The 19535-nt window shown below is 33.6% G+C and overlaps 1 protein-coding gene across 1 annotated transcript in view; it reads left to right on the plus strand.

The window, feature by feature from the left end:
- The window catches only part of LOC117782602 (neuronal acetylcholine receptor subunit alpha-7), a 61526-nt gene that overhangs the window by 31940 nt on the left and 10051 nt on the right, over positions 1-19535 (plus strand). The window contains 4 exon segments of the mRNA XM_034619621.1: positions 10498-10833; positions 11053-11128; positions 15679-15873; positions 18985-19071. Of these exon segments, the coding sequence (XP_034475512.1) occupies positions 10498-10833; positions 11053-11128; positions 15679-15873; positions 18985-19071 (694 nt within the window).

Here is a 19535-nt window from a genome sequence, read left to right on the forward strand (position 1 = left end):
AACTTCAAATAAATTTGAACCACCTACGATTATCAATTGGACAAGATAACTTAGCAGTCTCCGTTTGTTATCAATCGAATATCTCCAAATATGGGTAAGGTAATTTATGATTTTGCTTTCATAAAAGCTAACAATTAATACCTCAATTTGGGGGACCTTAAATCAATTTTACAATTTTAGAAATAACAAACCATTATAAAATTAAAGTTTAAAGCTCTTAATTTTATCATGTATTTTTAAAGTATGTATTCAGGATGTTATTGTCAAGTTCAGACAATATGCGGATAAAATGGCAACGACTCAGCATTATAAAAGTCAAAGAAGTCTCAAATATTTGATTAAACTAAAAAAAAACAAGGGCTGACGTTGTCCTGGCCAAGTTTTAAAATTAAATTCCGATAGGTCAACATCCTAAAAGTATTGTCACCCAATTTGGTTCCTCTAACTCGAATAGTCTCGGAGATAAAAGTGTTCAAACTGCTTACTAGCTAATTATCATGTTATAAATTTTTATTGTAGTAACATTTAATTAATTTTAGCAAAAATTTTTGACACTGGAGTTGTCAATTTAATATGTTTTTAAAGAAATTATCTGTGTTTTGTTTATTTGCTTAAAAAATGTGTTGCTAAAAAGAAATTGTAGGGAGTGGAGGGGGCGCCAACAAAATCTTTGTCCCGGGGGAAACTTTTCGTCGCAACGGCGCTGGCAAGAGCACTTTTAAAGCTACAGCCTTGAGACACACAGGATGGGGGGACGAGTCCTCAAGTTTGCTGCTAATAAATAGAGAAGATATTTGAGAAAATATGATATATGGAGGACATATATTCAGCTGGATCTCAGAGACTATAAGAGCTAGAGCTACCGAATTCGGTGACAATACTGCTATGTTGCGCACGCAGTTCAAATTTGCTTTAGAATTTTGCCACGCCCCCCAATTTTCTTGTAATCGACAAAATAGTAAAGTATCCAATTAAATGGCCATTTTAATAGGTAGAGATTTCAAGTTCAGCACACGTATAGATTACCATATATATGATGTATTTTAAAAATTTCATCGAGATCGGCTTATAAACAGAGAATATATTTGAGGAAATATGATATATAGAGGACATGTAATCACCTGGATCTCAGATACTTTAACAGCTAGAGCTACCGAATTCGGTGGCAATACTGCTATGTTGCGCACGCAGATCAAGTTTGCTTTAGAATTTGTTATATGAATGTTATGTTAATTAATTTTATGTTAATATAAATTTCTTCTGTTAATTCAATATCAATTATGTTAATCTATAAATATTTATGTATGTTTGATGGTGAGTATGTTAAATTTTATTTTATTTTATCTTTTTTAAAGTTAAAAGTGTCAGTTAAATTAAGCCTCTGTACGAATAGAAGTTGATTAAGTATTTATTTATTTAATTAATGGTCATTAATGTTTTAAATTGCATTGATGGCTGTCAAGCTGGTGATATACTATATTGTCTGAGTTAATCATATTATTTAAGATTCTAGTTTTCGGAGTTTACAACAAAGATAATAAGATGTAGAAAAAGGTGTATAGTTTGAACCCCTTTGTTGGTTTTTATGGGCCAAACAAGTTATTTTATTTGGTTCAGTAGATTTCCTAAGAAATTTACGGAATGCGAACGCTGCGCGCTTGAGACACAAATACAGATCACTGCGGACAGCAGTTCGCGTTAGTGACGAAAGCATCACGAAGGGTGCGAAAGGCGACTAACAATATATACAGCTAAGCTGGAAAACTTTCTACGACTGTCTGATCAGATCAAGTTATATATCGATCGAAAGGTTTAGTCCTAACTTACAAAATGGCATACTAAAACTTTTTCTTATTCACCTGGGTCATGAGATACGGGGGTGTAAGTGGGAGGGCAAAAATGTAAATGATTGCAGCTAATGGGGCTAATGAGGCCTTTGCACAATGCCAAATTTCGTTTTTTTTATTAATTTATATTTTTATTTAAAATTTTTAGATTAAACTGAATTTTGTTCGTCACAAAATTGGATATCAGAAATTTTGGGGCTAGAAATTGCTTTCGTCACTAGGCTTTTACCTCGTGTAGAGGTTTTTTTTGTGGGTATATTATGCAGCAACTTATTGAGGTCAGAGCAAATTCATAGATCATTGCATTTACAAGTATATAGTATATGTATGTACGTACTATGTATATATGTATATGTTGTGTACTTACATATTGGCATATTGCCGCCTTGCAAATATTTGCCGAAAGCTATCATTTTGATAATGGAGTTTCAAGTGCTTATAAACACAAGTTGGTAAGTCTAACATCCGAGCTTAAGCCGCTCACCTCCCCACCCACCCATTCCCGTCCTTCTTTAACATGCCCCATCACGTGGCCACTGCCTGTCGGCCACAATGTTTGTCTACGATGAGAAAAACAACAGGCACACATCCCCTTATCCGACATCTTACTCACATATAGGGCACGTTCGAAGTTTAAAATATGTAAATAGAGCGACAAGGACGTAGGCAGCTTTAGAGAAGGGGGGCGAAAGTTTTTTATTCATAATATCACCACAAACCTCTAGAGGTTTTAAAAACAATTAATTTTGAAACAACCGTTCTTAAATTTCCGAGTAATCTAAATGTAATTTTAGGTCTGTAAATACTTTAATTTAATTCAACAATTTTTTTTAGATCAAATTGTATATTTGTATATACATAAATTATACATCATCATTTTCATTACATTGTAATAATAATATTTTTTCTTATCGCTTGATTCTTATTTGGTACCCAAAAAAAAGATGGGTACTATTTAGTACTGTCTTTGTGCGCGCCTTGCATATAAACGTATAAATGCTGTCTCGCTCGCACGTTCGACTTGCCATGCAAATGTAATTATTGAATTAAATGTAATATCGAAATAACTTCTCTAATTATGGGTCAATCGCTTTGAAATTTTTAGGGTCGTTTAATATGCATACTTCTCAACTGATTGTTCAGTGAGGGAGTGCTATGTTATAAATTGCGCCTGTAAATCGTTTTGTGCAATTTGTGGGCGAAAGGGGCGTGGCATTCAAAATTGGAAACAAACTTGACCTTGACCTACACGAGGTAAAAGTCTAGTGACGAAAGCAATTTCTAGCCCCAAAATTTCTGATATCCAATTTTGTGACAAACAAAATTCAGTTTAATCTAAAAATTTTAAATAAAAATATAAATTAATAATAACGAAACAAAGAAACTGACTTTTCATTTCATTTTGAGAAGTCCACCAAAATTTTTTAATTTTTTTATATTTTGAACCAGCTATTGGATTTGGGTGATTGAAGTATCAATCAACGCGTATTTTTAAAAAAAAAATTAGCTGTAACGCCTTAGCGCAATTCGTGTCTCATGGCCCAGGTTTCGTCCACTAACGATCGGTATATAACTCGATCTGTCCGTCAGTGATAGTATCTGAGATGACGCGTTTAAACAGACGGACAGACAGACAGACAGACGGACAGAGCTAGATCGACTCGGCTGTTGATCCTGATCAAGAATATATATACTTTATGGGGTCTGCCACCCCTCCTTCTGCCTGTTACAGACATTCTGCCAAACACATTATACCCTTTTTTGCCCATTTTCAATGGGTTCAGGGTATAAAAAGTACAGGGGTTTATTGGGTTTGTTTTAACGAATATGAGCGTAACAGGCAGAAGGAGGCGTGGCAGACCCTATAAAGTATATATATTCTTGATCAACATCAATAGCCAAGTCGATATAGCAATGTCCGTCTGTCTGTCCGTCTAAACACCTAGATTTCAGAGACTATAAGAGCTTAAGACACCAAACTTGGTATGAAAATTCCTCTATATTGCAAGCAGATCCTTTATCGCCCACAAATCGAAAAAAAAATTTCATATCCAAATTATAAGAACAATTTAAAAGCTAGTGACACCAAATTTGGTATGTAGATTCCTCCATCTTGCAGGCAGGTCAAGTTTGTTTCTTTTTTAAATCGGACCAATATATCAAATAGCGCCCTTAGGAACAATCTGTCGAAAATCAAGTCTTAGTATGAAAAACTTTTTAGTTTTATGAGATATCGTAACCAAACTTATAGAATATACATAAAGGTTGGTATTATACCTTACCTGCCTTATCCTTACCAAAGTTGGTTCAAATCGGTCCACTATATCACATAGCTGTCATGGGACCGATCGGGCGAAAATCAAGTCTTAGTATGAAAAACTTTTTTGTTTAATGAGATATCGCAACCAAACTGATTAAAAATGCATAAAGCTTGGTTTTATATATCCTGTCCAAAGTTGGTTCAAATCAGACCACTATATCATTATAGATGTAGTATGTGTGAAAATCTTTTATGTCTTATGAGACATTGTGACCAATATGATAGAATATGCATTTAAGTTAACTAAATATTTTTTAATTTCATCCATTATTAGTTTTTGCCATAGTAAGTACGGGGTCACCGACAGTCGAGTATGGTCGACTGTAGCACCGGCCGACTAGTTATATTTAAAATAAGTTTTTTTTTTTTAATTTTGACTTTCATACATTTTATTCTGTTTTGGTAATTTTATAAATGTTATTTTAATTTTTTTCGAGTGGGGCTCGAACCGGCGCCTACAGCTTAATAACTGAAGCGGTTTCTCTAACCACAGCGCCACGGGGCCACCATTTGTTTCATATGAAATAGCACATATTTAAACTTTACGAACAATTTAAGTATTTATTTTTGCATTAAGAACTTTGATTTTTTAGATTAATATTCTTCAAATTAATAATATGACCTTAAAATGTTCTTATTTTAAGAACAAAATATTAAAGATGAATGTTCTTTATTTTTGAAGTCAGTCTTTTTGTTCAGTGTAATATAAAATTGAGAATAAAGGTCTGACTCCAGCAGGCCCGGAAATAAAATTTAAGTGAAACTTTATATAAAATCAAGGGGGCTCCGGCGGTTTAAATCGGACCACTATATCATATAGCTGTCATAGGACCGAAAATCAAGTCTTAAAATAAAAAACTTTTTTTTAGATATCTTAACAAAATGTAAAGAATATGCATCTGTGTGTGTCTTTTATATATCCTTACCAAAGCTGGTTCAAATCGGTGAACTATATTATAAAGCTGTCGTACAGAATCTTAGTGCCTGAGCCCAGGGTATCCTAACGTCGAGTATACTATAAGGATAAACCGAACAATTTTTGTTAAGCAATTTCCAAATTACCGGATTGTCCGCATTAGAGGGTAAAAAAAATTGTCATATAACACATCATTATATAACACATCATTATCAAACATCTGATTTAAGCTGTTGTACAAATTTCTTTTGTAATGTTTTCATTTCGCTGCAAGTCTAAAAGGGACTAGATCAAAAATCGATTGTCCAACATACGATATGTTATAATCAAAATACTTTTTTACTGACACCGGGACAGGATATGATTCTGTAACGTGCACTTGGTTTTAGACTTACCAACTTAATTTTGTGTGTTACGCTTCGCTTTTAAAATTCCCGAACGCTCAGCATGTCAATGAACTGCAGCAGTGTGTCTGTGTGCCTCTGTCTGTGTGTTTGTGTTTTATAAGTGTGGGAATATATGTATGTATGCAAACTATACGCCAGGCATAACTTGTCTTTGGGCAGCGGGCGCCAAGCAACGCAAACTTGGCTGTAATAATTTTGCCGTTTGCTTTTTTCTGCTCATTTAAAATTCAACAACTGCCGCTGCTGCCATTTTTACCTCTAGAGCAAAAGTAGGAATGAGATAGTGAAAAAAGGAGAGAGAGGCAGGTGATAGAGAAAGAGAGGGAGAGCGAACTCTATGCACACTCGCACTTTTTGAATGGAAGTAAGTCTCGTTTATGTTACGTCTGTCGCTCCACTAACAAAAAAAATGGCAAAGGAGCAGCAAACATATATTTAACATGCTCCTTTTTCTTTCCCTGCGTCGCCCCTGTCGGCTGCTTTGCATGCATGCAACAGCAGCAACCATAATAATAGCAACGCCGACGACGACGACGACGACGAAAACAACAACAACAACAGCTTCAGAGGGCACCGAAGGCGACGACAAATAAGAACCACAATTTGTGCGGTTTCCATTTTGCCATTCGTCTGGTTTTGCAACATTCCCCCGCAATGCCTACATTTTTGGTTTTTATTTTAATTAAACTTCAAGTAGTTTTTCCTCTTTTATTTCTTACCAGCTTTTTTGTTTTTCATATTCAACGATTTTTGTTGAATTTTTTATAGTTTCATAATTGTGTTGAAAGTACCGCTAAAAATGCAAATGAACATGTTCAAATACAACTATGAATGGGGAGTACGATCACAGAGGAATTAAGGGACTTGATAATGCAAAGAATGTTGTCAACTGAATCAATGACAATTAGTCAATGGCGTAGGCAGCTTTGAGCGAAGGGGGGAGAAAAAAATACTTAGACCCCGTACTTAAAAAAAGTACAGGGGTCTATTGGGTTTGTTTTAACGAATATGTTATGTGCATAACAGGCGGAAGGAGGCGTGGCAGACCCTATAAAGTATATATATTCTTGATCAGCTTCAACAGCCGAGTCGATATAGCAATGTCCGTCTGTCCGTCTGTCTGTCCGTCTGTATGAGCGCCTAGATCTCAGAGACTATAAGAGATAGAGACACCAAACTTGGTATGTAGGTTCCTCTATATTGCAAGCAGATCAAGTTTGTTTCAAAATTCGGCTATCCCCCCTTTATCGCCCACAAATCGAAAAAAAAATTTCATATCCAAATTATAAGAACAATTTAAAAGCTAGTGACACCAAATTTGGAATGTAGATTCCTCTATCTTGCAGGCAGGTCATGTTTGTTTTTTTTTTAAATCGGACCAATATATCATATAGCGCCCTTAGGAACAATCGGTCGAAAATCAAGATTTAGTATGAAAAACTTTTTTGTTTTATGAGATATCTAAAGCAAACTAATACAATAAGCATATGACTTGGTTTTATATATCCTGTTAAACAACTTTTTTGTTTTTTGAGATATCGTAACCAAAATTATAGAATATACATAAAACTTGGTTTTATATATCCTGTTTAAAGTTGGTAAAATCGGACCACTATATCATATAGCTGTCATAGGACCGATCGGGCGAAAATCAAGTCTTAGTATGAAAAACTTTTTAGTGTTATGAGATATCATAACCAAACTTATAGAATATTCATTTAAGTTATTTTTATACATCCTTACCGAAGTTGGTTCAAATCGGTCCACTATATCATATAGCTGTCATCGGACCGATCGGGTGAAAATTAAGTCTTAGTATGAAAAACTTTTTTGTTTTATGAGAAACCGTAACCAAACTTATAGAATATTTTTTTAAGTTAGTCTTATACATCCTTACCGAAGTTGGTTCAAGTCGGTCCACTATATTATATAGCTGTCATAGGACCGATCGGGTGAAAATTAAGTCTTAGTGTGAAAATCTTTTATGTTTTATGAGACATTGTTACAAAAAATTTCTGATATCCCACAAAAAAAACCTCTAAACGAGGTAAAAGTCAAGTGACGAAAGCATTTTCTAGCCCCAAAATTTCTGATATCCAATTTTGTGACTAACAAAATTCAGTTTAATCTAAAAATTTTAAATAAAAATATAAATTAATATAGAAAAAAACGAAAATTAGCATTCGGCACTGCGCAAAAAGTAATTACTATGTACAAAGAAGCTCACCCTTTTTGCTCACAGTGCACAATACCAATTTTCGCTTTTTTTTATTAATTTATATTTTTTTTTTAAATTTTTAGATTAAACTGAATTTTGTTCGTCACAAAATTGGATATCAGAAATTTTGGGGCTAGAAATTGCTTTCGTCACTAGACATTTACCTCGTTTAGAGGTTTTTTTTGTGGGATACCCTAATACATGCATGTAGGAATTTTAAAAATACTCATAATATCAGTATAGTATTAAGCTACGGCGTAGGTAGCTTTAAGCGAAGGGAAGAACAAAAATGAAAGTTTGTTGACCGAGGTTATCGGTTACCCAAATCCATATCGTCACATTTGCCGGTTACTTGTATGTTACGGCTTCGAATTAACAGAACAAAAAAATTTCGGACTCATAGCTGCTAAAGATATCAACAATGTCTAATTTAAAATAAATAAATTCTTAAGGACTCAATTCTTGTACTTGTCACACTCTATAACCCAAACAGTAGCCAATAACACTTTGCAAAAACTGCAACAATTTTGGGAAAATAACCATCCAAACGAGTTATGCTACGGAAAACGTCCAAAAATAACTTACCCAACGCACAAAATCCAATTTTCAATTTAATTTGTTGAAAACGAATTTGATTAGGTTGACGTTGCACACACAGGAAAATAGACACTGGAAGCGAATAGCGTACTTTTTATTGTTCAATATGCTAGTGCTGCGGTTAGAGAGTCACAAATGCATTCCAAAGCATGCGACCAGAGCATGAGAGATGAGGGAACGTGAGACAAATTGTAGCTGCAAACAACTGGAATAATGTAATAGCTACAGTTAGAGAGTGAGCCTGAGAGAAAGGGATCGAGGAAAAAACGAAAAAAAAAATGAGTGTGGTGAAGTGATGTTGTTGTTATGTTATGACTGCAGAGCTACGTGCCCTGTGTACCAGGGGTGGCGGGTGACTTGCACCCCTTCACTCTGGCTAACAAATTTGTAACTTCCAAAATCTACTTAGATTGGTATCACATAACATAATATAACAAAATAAAATTTAAACTCGGGACCCTTATATTTTTTACAAAAAAAAAATTAATTTAAAATATATTTAATGACCCCTTTGTTTAATTTAAAAAACAATTTAATTTAATTTTTTAATTTAAAAGCAACCATTATTAACTTCTAGGGCCTCAAAAACGGATTTTTTGTCCTTCTGGGTTGTAAAAAATTTGTAAAACATACCTGTAAAATAGAGTCGTTCAATTCGAATAGAGTAAAAATAATTGATTTCATATCAAGGGCTCCATTTTGATTTTAGACCGATGATTTGTTGGGCAAACCTTCTAAGAATTCGTCGTAGATTACGATTTTGACAACCGCTTTGTCGCAAAAAAATATGACCCACTCTACTGTATAATCTTTTTTTTAATGATCTTGTATGGTGAGTGCGCAAGGCTTGTCTCTGAAATAATTTTAGCTTATATAAAGTTTCGAAATGACCACAAAGACTTATTTAACTTCGAAGTTATATTGCTCATAGGAATGTGTTCTACAATTCTCTAAAAGCAACCCAAATGGTAGTGTTTCTGAAACTAAGCAAGCAATGCTTACAAATAACAAAAATATTTTGGAGAGGTTAAATTTTAAATGTATAGAAGTAATTTAAAGTATTTTTCAAAACTGAATGAAGTGTATTTTGAATTGATTTATTAATTATATAAAACATTCCTAAAATTACATTTAAATAACTAGGAAATTTTCGAACGATTGTTTCAAAATTAATTCTTTTAAAAATCTGTAGAGGTTTTTGTTGCCCTCCCCACTTCTCTCATAGTTACCTACGCCCTTGCTGTGTACACTTATTTCTGCACCTTGAATTGAAGGAAACTCTGTTAGCCACATCTTTCTTTTATTTTCCATCAGCTCGATTTTGTTAGTCAAAAAAAAGAAGCTTATTGACGGCTTTAGTGCGACCCGATGGTAGGCTAGCACTGTCCGGGCTGCATGACCTTTTGACCTGGCCATTGCCCTCTTTAATTTTACCGCATTTCTGTCGCAATTTGGCTGCCACTTTTGTTGTTTGTTTATTGCTGCTGCTTCTTGGTGCATTTTATGATTGCACTTGCAACTTACACACTGTTCATACCCGGAAATTGTTTGGCCAAAAATTGTTTGGTTATTGGTATTTTTCTGGCCTGGGCGCCCATGAATTTTTCAGGCATTTAATTGTATATTACACATACGCCCTGTGGGCACTTCATGAATCTTTTACAATTGTTTTTTAGTTGCTCCCGATATCCCTGTTGTTGTAGTAGTTGTTTGTGTTGCTTTTATTGTAGTGCGCGGATTTGGCCATTGGGCCACTAGGGAATAACTTTTACTGGGTTTTGAGTAGGACGCATTTAAAAATTAAACTCTCTTGATTAAAGTGCGCGTAAAATGGTTTCACTTGTCGCTTGTGATGAAAAATTCTGTGGAGTTCAATAAGCCTTAGGGATTATATTTATAAATGTCCTATCCGAACTCTCCTGTAAGCCGAGAAGAGCTTTAATAAATAAATATTCCTAATTTTAATATAATTTGAGTTAAAAAAGTTACAATTATTTAAACTTTGATGCGGGTGCTTTTTTTTCGAGTATCTTTTAAAGAAAACTGAAATTTTTGTAAAATTTTTATACCATGCGGCCATTTTAAATGGAAAAATGATCAAATTCCTTATGTTTCTAATTCAAATACATAATAATGTTAGTAAGTATGTTGAAGTGATTTACCAATCTTTGTTTTTGTTTTCTATTTGGAAGGATGAGAAAAACCAGTTGCTGGTTACGAATGTGTGGCTAAAATTGGAGTGGAACGATATGAACCTTCGCTGGAATACATCAGACTATGGTGGCGTTAAGGATCTGCGCATACCACCGCATCGCATCTGGAAACCAGACGTCCTTATGTACAACAGCGCCGACGAGGGATTCGATGGCACCTACCAAACAAATGTTGTGGTGCGGAACAATGGCTCCTGCCTTTACGTCCCGCCGGGTATCTTCAAATCGACGTGCAAAATAGACATCACATGGTTCCCATTTGATGATCAGCGCTGCGAGATGAAATTTGGTAGCTGGACATATGATGGATTTCAGGTTTGGTTCAGTCGGCCGAGTATGCTAAAAGCAAGGCAACCAGGGAGTACACTGCTCGTAGTTGTTATGCTTATATAAATATTTGCGAATTTGTATGATTTCTTCAGTTGATTTATTTAGAACATTAAAATTATGATAACGAAAGAGAAATTTAGAAAGAGGAGAAGGCGGAGCGATATATATTTATATTATTCTACCCTCTCCCTATTGTAACTAAAGCTGGATTTGCAATTACAAGATGAAACTGGCGGTGATATCAGCAGTTACGTGCTCAACGGCGAGTGGGAACTACTGGGTGAGTAAGCCAATGCCAGAACCAAAAGAAAAACCATCTGGATCTAAAGGCAGTCGTTGCTTACTTAAAGTAACTTACGTTCTCAGACAAATGAAACGAAAACATACACGTTAGAACAATTTAAAAATGACTGCCAAAACATTGGCGTTGTCATTGCATACTACTCTGTACTCATATATATATATGTTTATTTTATATATGTTAATGTGCGTGTGTGTGCGTATCTGTGCTAAGCTCGTTTACACAGGCATAATAAATTAAAACCAAAAAACAAAAAATTTTCAAATATAAAAACACAAAATTAGTTTTTCATCTCACTCTGAGATGTTTCCCTAATTTTCTAAAGAACACACAATGGCTTAGCTGAGCCTTAAGACCCTCAAGTACGAGTACTCGTGCAAGTTCTCATCTTTTGAAGTCCCTTTTAATTCAAAAACAAGGCATAAATATTTCTCACTCAACTCTCTAACTGGGTTCAGGTTGCGAGCTGAAGTTCCGAGCTCGATCCGTTCGAAACTCATACTGTTTTAAAAAGTGCGTTTTGCTCGACAATTGATTGAATACTTTGCGTCAGTGTTGGTTAAGCTATCAACTAACAGGAAGCAATTTCAACTTCAATCATTTATCTGCTATGAACGCTCTCCATCACTGTTGCTCACATCTTAATCATCAAAATAACCTACGTTTTTCGGAGCCTTTAAATACGAAATGAAATATGGCATCTATTGAACCCTGTTATACCCCTACTACTCTTCTTATCTATCTTCTGTACTTTACTACTGTTTTCCTTCAAGTACACTCAAACACCACACGCTTATCCAGTGTTTTCCCATTCACTCACTACAATAAAATAAAAATAAAAACAATGAAAATACCATTTAAAAATAGAAAAAATCATTCAACTTGGGCGCTTTAACTATTTAAGACCGAAATAGCCGCGTAAACGTTTCGTTTACCATAGATCAAATTGAAAACTGTGATCAAGTACTTGTCAGTGGTGTAGCATACTTTTAGACTAAATACAGTTTAGAATATGCTACTCCGACTGCTGGTATTTCAATTATAATACCCCTAAGCAAGAGGTAAGGTCTGGTCAGTTTATGCAATCCCTTAGAAATTTTCCAATCTCTTGCCGCCTAATATTTTTTTAAAGCTCTTCTGGCATGATCAAGTTCAGAACTGAACTGTACTTTAAGATTATAATGAATGCCGCTTAGAATAATATTGTACATGTACGATAAAATACAAATGTCTACGACATTTTTTTTTAGCAATAAGTAAGCTAGAGAAAAAATTACAATACAGCAAGAACAGTGTCCTTTAAATGCTTAATTGGGATTTCGATTAAACTTTGTTATAGTTTCTGAATAATACAGGCAAAGTTGTCTTTTAATTAGTTTATGATTAACATTCTGATTTTCCTAAAAGATTAATTACACTAAGCAACAAATTTTGACTTTTTTCTTCTGAACTGAACCAAAACCACTTTTTTTTTAAAGCCCTAAACAAACAACAACATTTTTAGACCCCGTACTTAAAGAAAGTACAGGGGTCTATTAAGTTTGTTCTAAAAAAAATGTGCGTAACAGGCAGAAGGAGGCGCGGCAGACCCTATAAAGTATATATATTCTTGATCAGCATCAATAGCCGAGTCGATATAGCAATGTCCGTCTGTCCTGACGTCCTGACGTCTGTATGAACACCTAGATCTCAGAGACTATTAGAGCTAGAGACACCAAACTTGGTATGTAGGTTCCTCTACACTGCAAGCAGATCAAGTTTGTTTTAGAATGCGGCTACGTCCTCTTTACCGACCAAAAATCGACATAGAAAATTTCATATCCAAATTATAAAAACAATTTAAAAGCTAGAGAGACCAAACTTGGTATGGAGAACAATTGGCGTCCGTTCAGTCATGTGCTTCTGTGGCGTAGTTTGCTAAGAGGCGGGGAGTCAGAAATTCTTCGTGGGTTCGAGTACTGCCGTGGGCGAAAGACATCTAACTTTTATTCGTTTTTCTTTTTCATTTAAAATAAATAAATGTATTATTAAGATGATTAAAGGCTAAAATAAATTTTTATGATTTTGTAATTGAGTAATAAAGGAAGTAATATGGCAAATTGGGAAGCTAAACGGATATGTGCAAGTGTGGCCCAATATGTTAAGCCTCTGTCTTTCAATATTTTTTGGAGTTTTGTTGCGGGTTCGATTTCCGCCGGGGGCAACTTTTTTTTACCTGATTTTTTAGCTATTATTAATTTTTTTTTTTCAAATTATTATTTAATTTCAAAATTTTTTTAAATTATTATTTTTGAATGTTATATTGACATATTATATTGAATTTATATTTAATAATTTTATTTAATTTATTTTATATTGACATTTATATAAATGTTATGTGAAAATTCTATGTAAATTTAATGTTTTATAAATTTAGTTTGTAAATTAATGTTTTTAATAAATTTATCTGCTAACTTTTTTTGATTCAAATATATTATTTGATTTAATTTTTAGCTTCAATAATGTTACTATATGAATTAAAAGTTGTTTAGTTTATTTATAACAACATTTTGCATGTTGAACATGTAGTTTTAATTTTATCTCTGTTAGAGATTTACATTTATGTAGGCTTATACATAAGAATTTAAGTTTATCGTAAATGTTATTTAATTTTTAGAAGTGGCTGCTTTTGAATAGTAAGTACGGGGTCTCCGACAGTCGAGTATGCTCGACTGTAGCACCGGCCGAATAGTTTTTTTCTATGACAGAGTTTTTTTTTAGAATTTTTTAAAATTTTGCTTTTTTTCTCGACGTTTTTTAGAATTGGGCCAACTTTTGTCATCATTACTTGAGAATGCCAAAAAAAAGTGGGTTTAGTTCAGTTCAGATTTGGGCTCTTGCCTAGTGTTATTATTCATTAATTTCGACAAAAAAATAATTGATTATTTTATATTTCATTTTATATTATATTTTGAGAGTCTTTAAGTGCAAGTTTTTTTATTACATTTACAATTTACAAAATGGTCAATCGATTTCTTATAGTACCGTTTAAGAACTTTCTTAGCTCATGTTTATTTTAAAAATTTGTATTCAAACTCTTAAAAAGTAATGGAGAGAATAATTAAAAAATGCAAAGACAGCTAAATGCTCATGCTCATATGGTAAAGCCGTTGAAAGAAGAGATGTGGTCTTTAGTTTGCTTCGAGAACGCATCAACCCAATTAAGAAATTAAAAGACAAATACAAAGATATTCTCTTATGATACGTACGTACATTCACATACACCCACACAAAAACAATCACATACACACACAAACATCGAGAAAGCAAAAATAGAACCATAAAAAATTGTCTACCCAACAGTAGCCAGAAAAGTTCACAACACACAAAAGTGCTGAGAAAGTTTGCGCAACAAATTTTATTTTACTCCTTTAATTTTATCGTTCCTATTTTGCTTCTGTGCATTTCTCTGCTACTTATTAGATTTGCTTTCTCTTGATTTCGTTTTGTTTTTGTTTTATTTGTTTCAAAATTTTTTAAGGAGATGCGTTTAAGTTGTTGGCTCCCTTTTTTATCGTTGTGCATCATTTTCCATGCACATTTGCGAAATTTGTCTTTAGCAGCCAGTTTTGCAAATAATTTGTTAGCTTTTATTTTGAAACTCTTAAAAAGTAATGTAACCAAATAGGTTATTATCAGGATGCAATGTTAGGCTAATTTAAGTAGGTAAAATTTAAACTTGAAGACTTGCCGCAAAGTTATTGCTTATAAATGCGATTCGCAGAACAAATTTTTTCAAGTACATAGTCGAATGGGGATGCTAGTTTAATTTGTTGATCACTTCCTACAACATAATCTTCAAAACCTACTAAGAAATCAACAATGTACCACTGTATTTAAGTGCTTATGTTACTTTAATCAACTTGCTAATATTTTAGCTCAAGTTAAGTATGTGCTAAAACTTTTGAAATGGATTTGTCGAAAAAATACTCAGTCAACGCTTTCTTCAAATTAGTTGCTGGTATGCAAATAAAACTTTTGCTGAATCTGCATAATTTTAGACATAGTCGTATCTACACTCCACACACCACAATCACCATATACATTCTACCTTCTACACACACTCTCCCAACTTTTTAACTACACTTGTGGTTTCTTAAATGCATGCCTCGAAAACCACAGTTACGTGTATATTGCTACAAGTATATCATACTCTCTACCTACTCATATGCTCTATTAAATCTATAAATTTAGAATGAATACACAGTATTAAACTGCAAACACTTCTTATTAGTCAACGCTTCATTTTACTCAACTTTCTTAACGCATTTCAAGACCCTTAAAACACCTTAATTTATACATTCAAACTATCTCTCTACTTACTTACTTTGCCTGTATGCCATGCTCGAATCATATACTATAGACAAAAATCTCAGACAAAGGCCCAAGTAAAAGCTGACACATAAACAGATTTTAATCATTAATCAAAAGCAATCATGAATTTTTCTTACTAATTTCAACGGTATTTTATACAATGACCCAACTCGCAGGTGTGCCTGGGAAACGCAATGAAATATACTACAACTGCTGTCCGGAACCATATATCGACATCACATTTGCCATTATCATACGACGACGCACTCTCTACTATTTTTTTAATCTGATTATACCCTGTGTACTGATTGCATCAATGGCCCTACTCGGCTTCACACTACCACCGGACTCGGGTGAAAAACTATCGCTTGGTAAGATGTCTCTGATTAAAATTAAAAGTTATATTTATATGCGTCTCATTCGAGTAAAGAGATAAGATTTGAAACTTGTTTTGAAAAGATATTTTTTTATTGGAAAAAATATTTATGTTCGAATAGCGGCTATCAATTTTCACTTACGTGATACAAATACTTGCCAGCAGCTTAAAAAACGCTTCGAAAAGTATTGGCTAAGTATATTTTATAATAATGACAGCCCCTAGCCTCGAATAAAGCTCATAAGGCTCTTCACAATGGCATTGACGAGTGTTTCAAGAGCATTCTGACGAGCCTCAAACCTCGAGCCTCTAGCCTGGAACCTTGAGCCTGGCTGACGTCGAACATTAGCCGTTATTGCCAGACCGATGATGGGTGATGATGATGCCACTGCTGAGCTCCTTGGCTGGTAAACAAACTATTAAACTTTGAATATTACGATGACTGGATAGTCAAGCAGGTTCAAGTATCTAAGTTATGCTCATTATTGCTCCAAAATATCCTATAAATATCAGGATCTACACAATGGGAGCAAAAATATAATTAACAATTTAGGATGAAGAGCTCTTACACGTCTAATTAATCTTGCCTATATGAGAAATTTGGCTTTCATATCTAATAGTTAGTTTCAACCAATTGCAGTGCAGAACATCCGCCCTGTATGTACCTAACACCATGTTGGCATTCGACTACTCAGTTTAAGTTTTCTCGCTCTCTGAAGTTCGGCATGTGATGGTTCACATAAATTTATAATGGAAAGCCCTAGGCAACATATTTGAACTTTTTGGCTATTACACAAACGAAACCCTCTTTTACATATTTAATACATTTGGCATTTGACAGAACACATGTTTATATTTATTTTTATTTTAGAAAATTGATTTTTTTTTGCGGTTTGTAAAGGTGCTCACATTTATTATTATTACTCGATTTAACGTTTTCAGAAAGCTAATGAATATATGTGTAACTCATTTAAACATATATTTTATTATAGACTTAAATCATTTTTTAAATTAAGAAAATTATGTTAATTTTTCTTTTACGATTGTTTGATTTTAAAATTCTAAAAAACTAGGAGAAAAAATAATTACATAAGGCTTAACCCTTTTTTTATACAACTCGTTTAATTGGGCGTCGTTGAAGATATAATTTATTAAAATCGATGGAGGAACAGCATTAAAGCTAAACTTGGTATGTAGGTTCCTCTATATTGCAAGCAAATTAAGTTTGTTTCAAAATTCGGCCACGCCCCCTTTATCGCAAAAAAATTGGTAAAGTCAAAATTATAAGAGCATATTTTCTGAAAATGTTATTCCGATCAGACAGGAGATGGTTGGTCAGCCGGTCGTAAGTTCAAACCCTGGTGTGGACGTATGTTTTTTAATTTAATAATTTTGCATTGACATTCAATGTGAATTTATTAATGTTATGAAGACATATAAAATTAACATTTAATGTTAATAAACATTTTTGAAATTTTAATAACAAATTTTAATAACAAACAATATGGCAATTTGGCAAGTTGTATGCATCACCCTGTGTGGCTCAATTGGTTGAGCCACCGAAGTTTTAAACTTTCTTTTAAAATTGAATTAAAATTCCCGGCTCCGTCAACTATTTTTTTAATTTTATGGATTTAAACAAATTTTTTTTTTGTTTTGTTGATAACTTTTTTTTGTCATGTACATTAACATTTGTAGCACACATATATGTGTTTTATATGTATATGTGTTCTTGACAAATTTCGAAAATGCAAATTTCGCTTCGAAAAACTCACATCTTTAAAATATGTATCTTAACCAAACTAGCAGCATATGCATCTGGGTTATTCTTTAAATTCATAACCAAAGTTGATGCAAATCAGACCACCATATCATATGGCTGCCATATGACCCATCAAGCGAAAATCAAGTCTTAGTATAAAAATCTTTTATGTTTTATTAGATAGAATATGCATTTGAGTTAACTTAAATTTTTTTAATTTTTTCCATTCTTAGTTTTTGCCTTAGGAAGTACGGGGTCTCCGACAGTCGAATATGTTCGACTGTAGCACCGCGAGCGAAGGGAGCAATGGGCGGAGCCCCCCAGTTTTTTACAAAAAATATTATATTATATAAACTTGTTTCTACTCCTTGCAATCGGCAGGAAATTTCCAACAACAACAAAGTTAAATTTTTTTTCAAAATGTATGATCATAAATGTTTCGTTCGAACTGTGAAATAATGAAGTAGGCTGATTTGTACATGAACGTTGCATGTTACTCAGCTGGTACTGATTAGTGATCCATCGGGATTAAGATACATAATTTACGTTTACTGCAGCTAAAATGCATTTTAATTTTATTTATTATTTTTTGTGTACATATAAACACGCCAATGTGATCGGATTTCAGAAAAACAAATTTTGTGTGGTGCACGGGCCACAGAATATTTAATAGAAATTTTTTGAGAGTCCGACTTATCGGGTTGTCCGAATTAACAAGTGTCCGAATTATTGATATTGTACAGTATTTTTCATGCTTCAATTCCGCAAGCGAAGCGAGCCGGGGGCTGGCGAGAAAATCGAGCAGGGGGCGGAGACCTCCTAGTTGTCTTATAAGTCTTAACCAATTTTGGTTCGCATCGGTCTACTATATCATACAGCTGCCATAGTAACGATAGCTCAAAAATTAAGCTTTTTTATGAAAAACTTCTTGGTTTTTTGACATATTTTTGATGTTACACACCCTAACCAAATTTGGTTCAAATAGGTCCACTGTATCATTTAGCTGCCATACAGACGCTCAGTCAAAAGTCAAGCTTTAGTAAAAAAAAACTTTTTTTGTTAAAATTAGCTTTGGAATTCTTAAGAACTCATAAAGTATGCAAACTCCCCTTACGAAGTGCTGCCGATAAAAAAAAAATGCTGGCAATTTTTGAAAAGTATAAACCGTTCTGCGGCCAACTTTGATGTGAAAACGGCCTTAAGAATATAAAGAATGCAGATAGTAAAAAATTTCACAAAATAAAATATACTCGTAAAATCAATTTTTAACCACAAATCGATTCTTTATAGCGTTATGTTATGTACAATAAATGCACAACTGACCATATCATTTTCGATATCTAGGCGTCACAATCCTGCTCTCGCTGACCGTGTTCCTCAATATGGTTGCTGAGACAATGCCGGCTACATCAGATGCGGTACCTCTCCTAGGTAAGATGATTTTGTTTACCACATTTTCTGCTGGTAATGCTCGTAATCCTAGTTGTATTTTCGTGTATATATTTGTATTTGTATTCACTGTGTCCAGGTTGGACTTTGTTTTTGAGTTAGTGTGTTCATTTATTTCAGCTTAAAAAACCATATTAAAAATAATATCATGAATCAAAAGTTGCAATTACAGTTCCATTCATATTCATATTCATGCATTTCTAAAATGATTTTAATAACCAAATGAAATCTGATGATTTTATAATATTAAAACTTTGACACACAATTAATAAATGAACATGCATCAGCAAATATTTTGATCTATCGATTGCAGTTTCTTTGGCTTTAAACCCAAACCATATTGTATGTGTTTAAAGCCACAAAAGAAACTGCATGCTGATGCTAAAATAAAATCTCAAAATCCGTAGAGAAAGAAAAAATTTAATAACAATTTAAAAGGCATATGG

Source organism: Drosophila innubila (assembly GCF_004354385.1).
Source record: "Drosophila innubila isolate TH190305 chromosome 2L unlocalized genomic scaffold, UK_Dinn_1.0 5_B_2L, whole genome shotgun sequence".
NCBI classification, from domain to species: Eukaryota; Metazoa; Arthropoda; class Insecta; order Diptera; family Drosophilidae; genus Drosophila; species Drosophila innubila.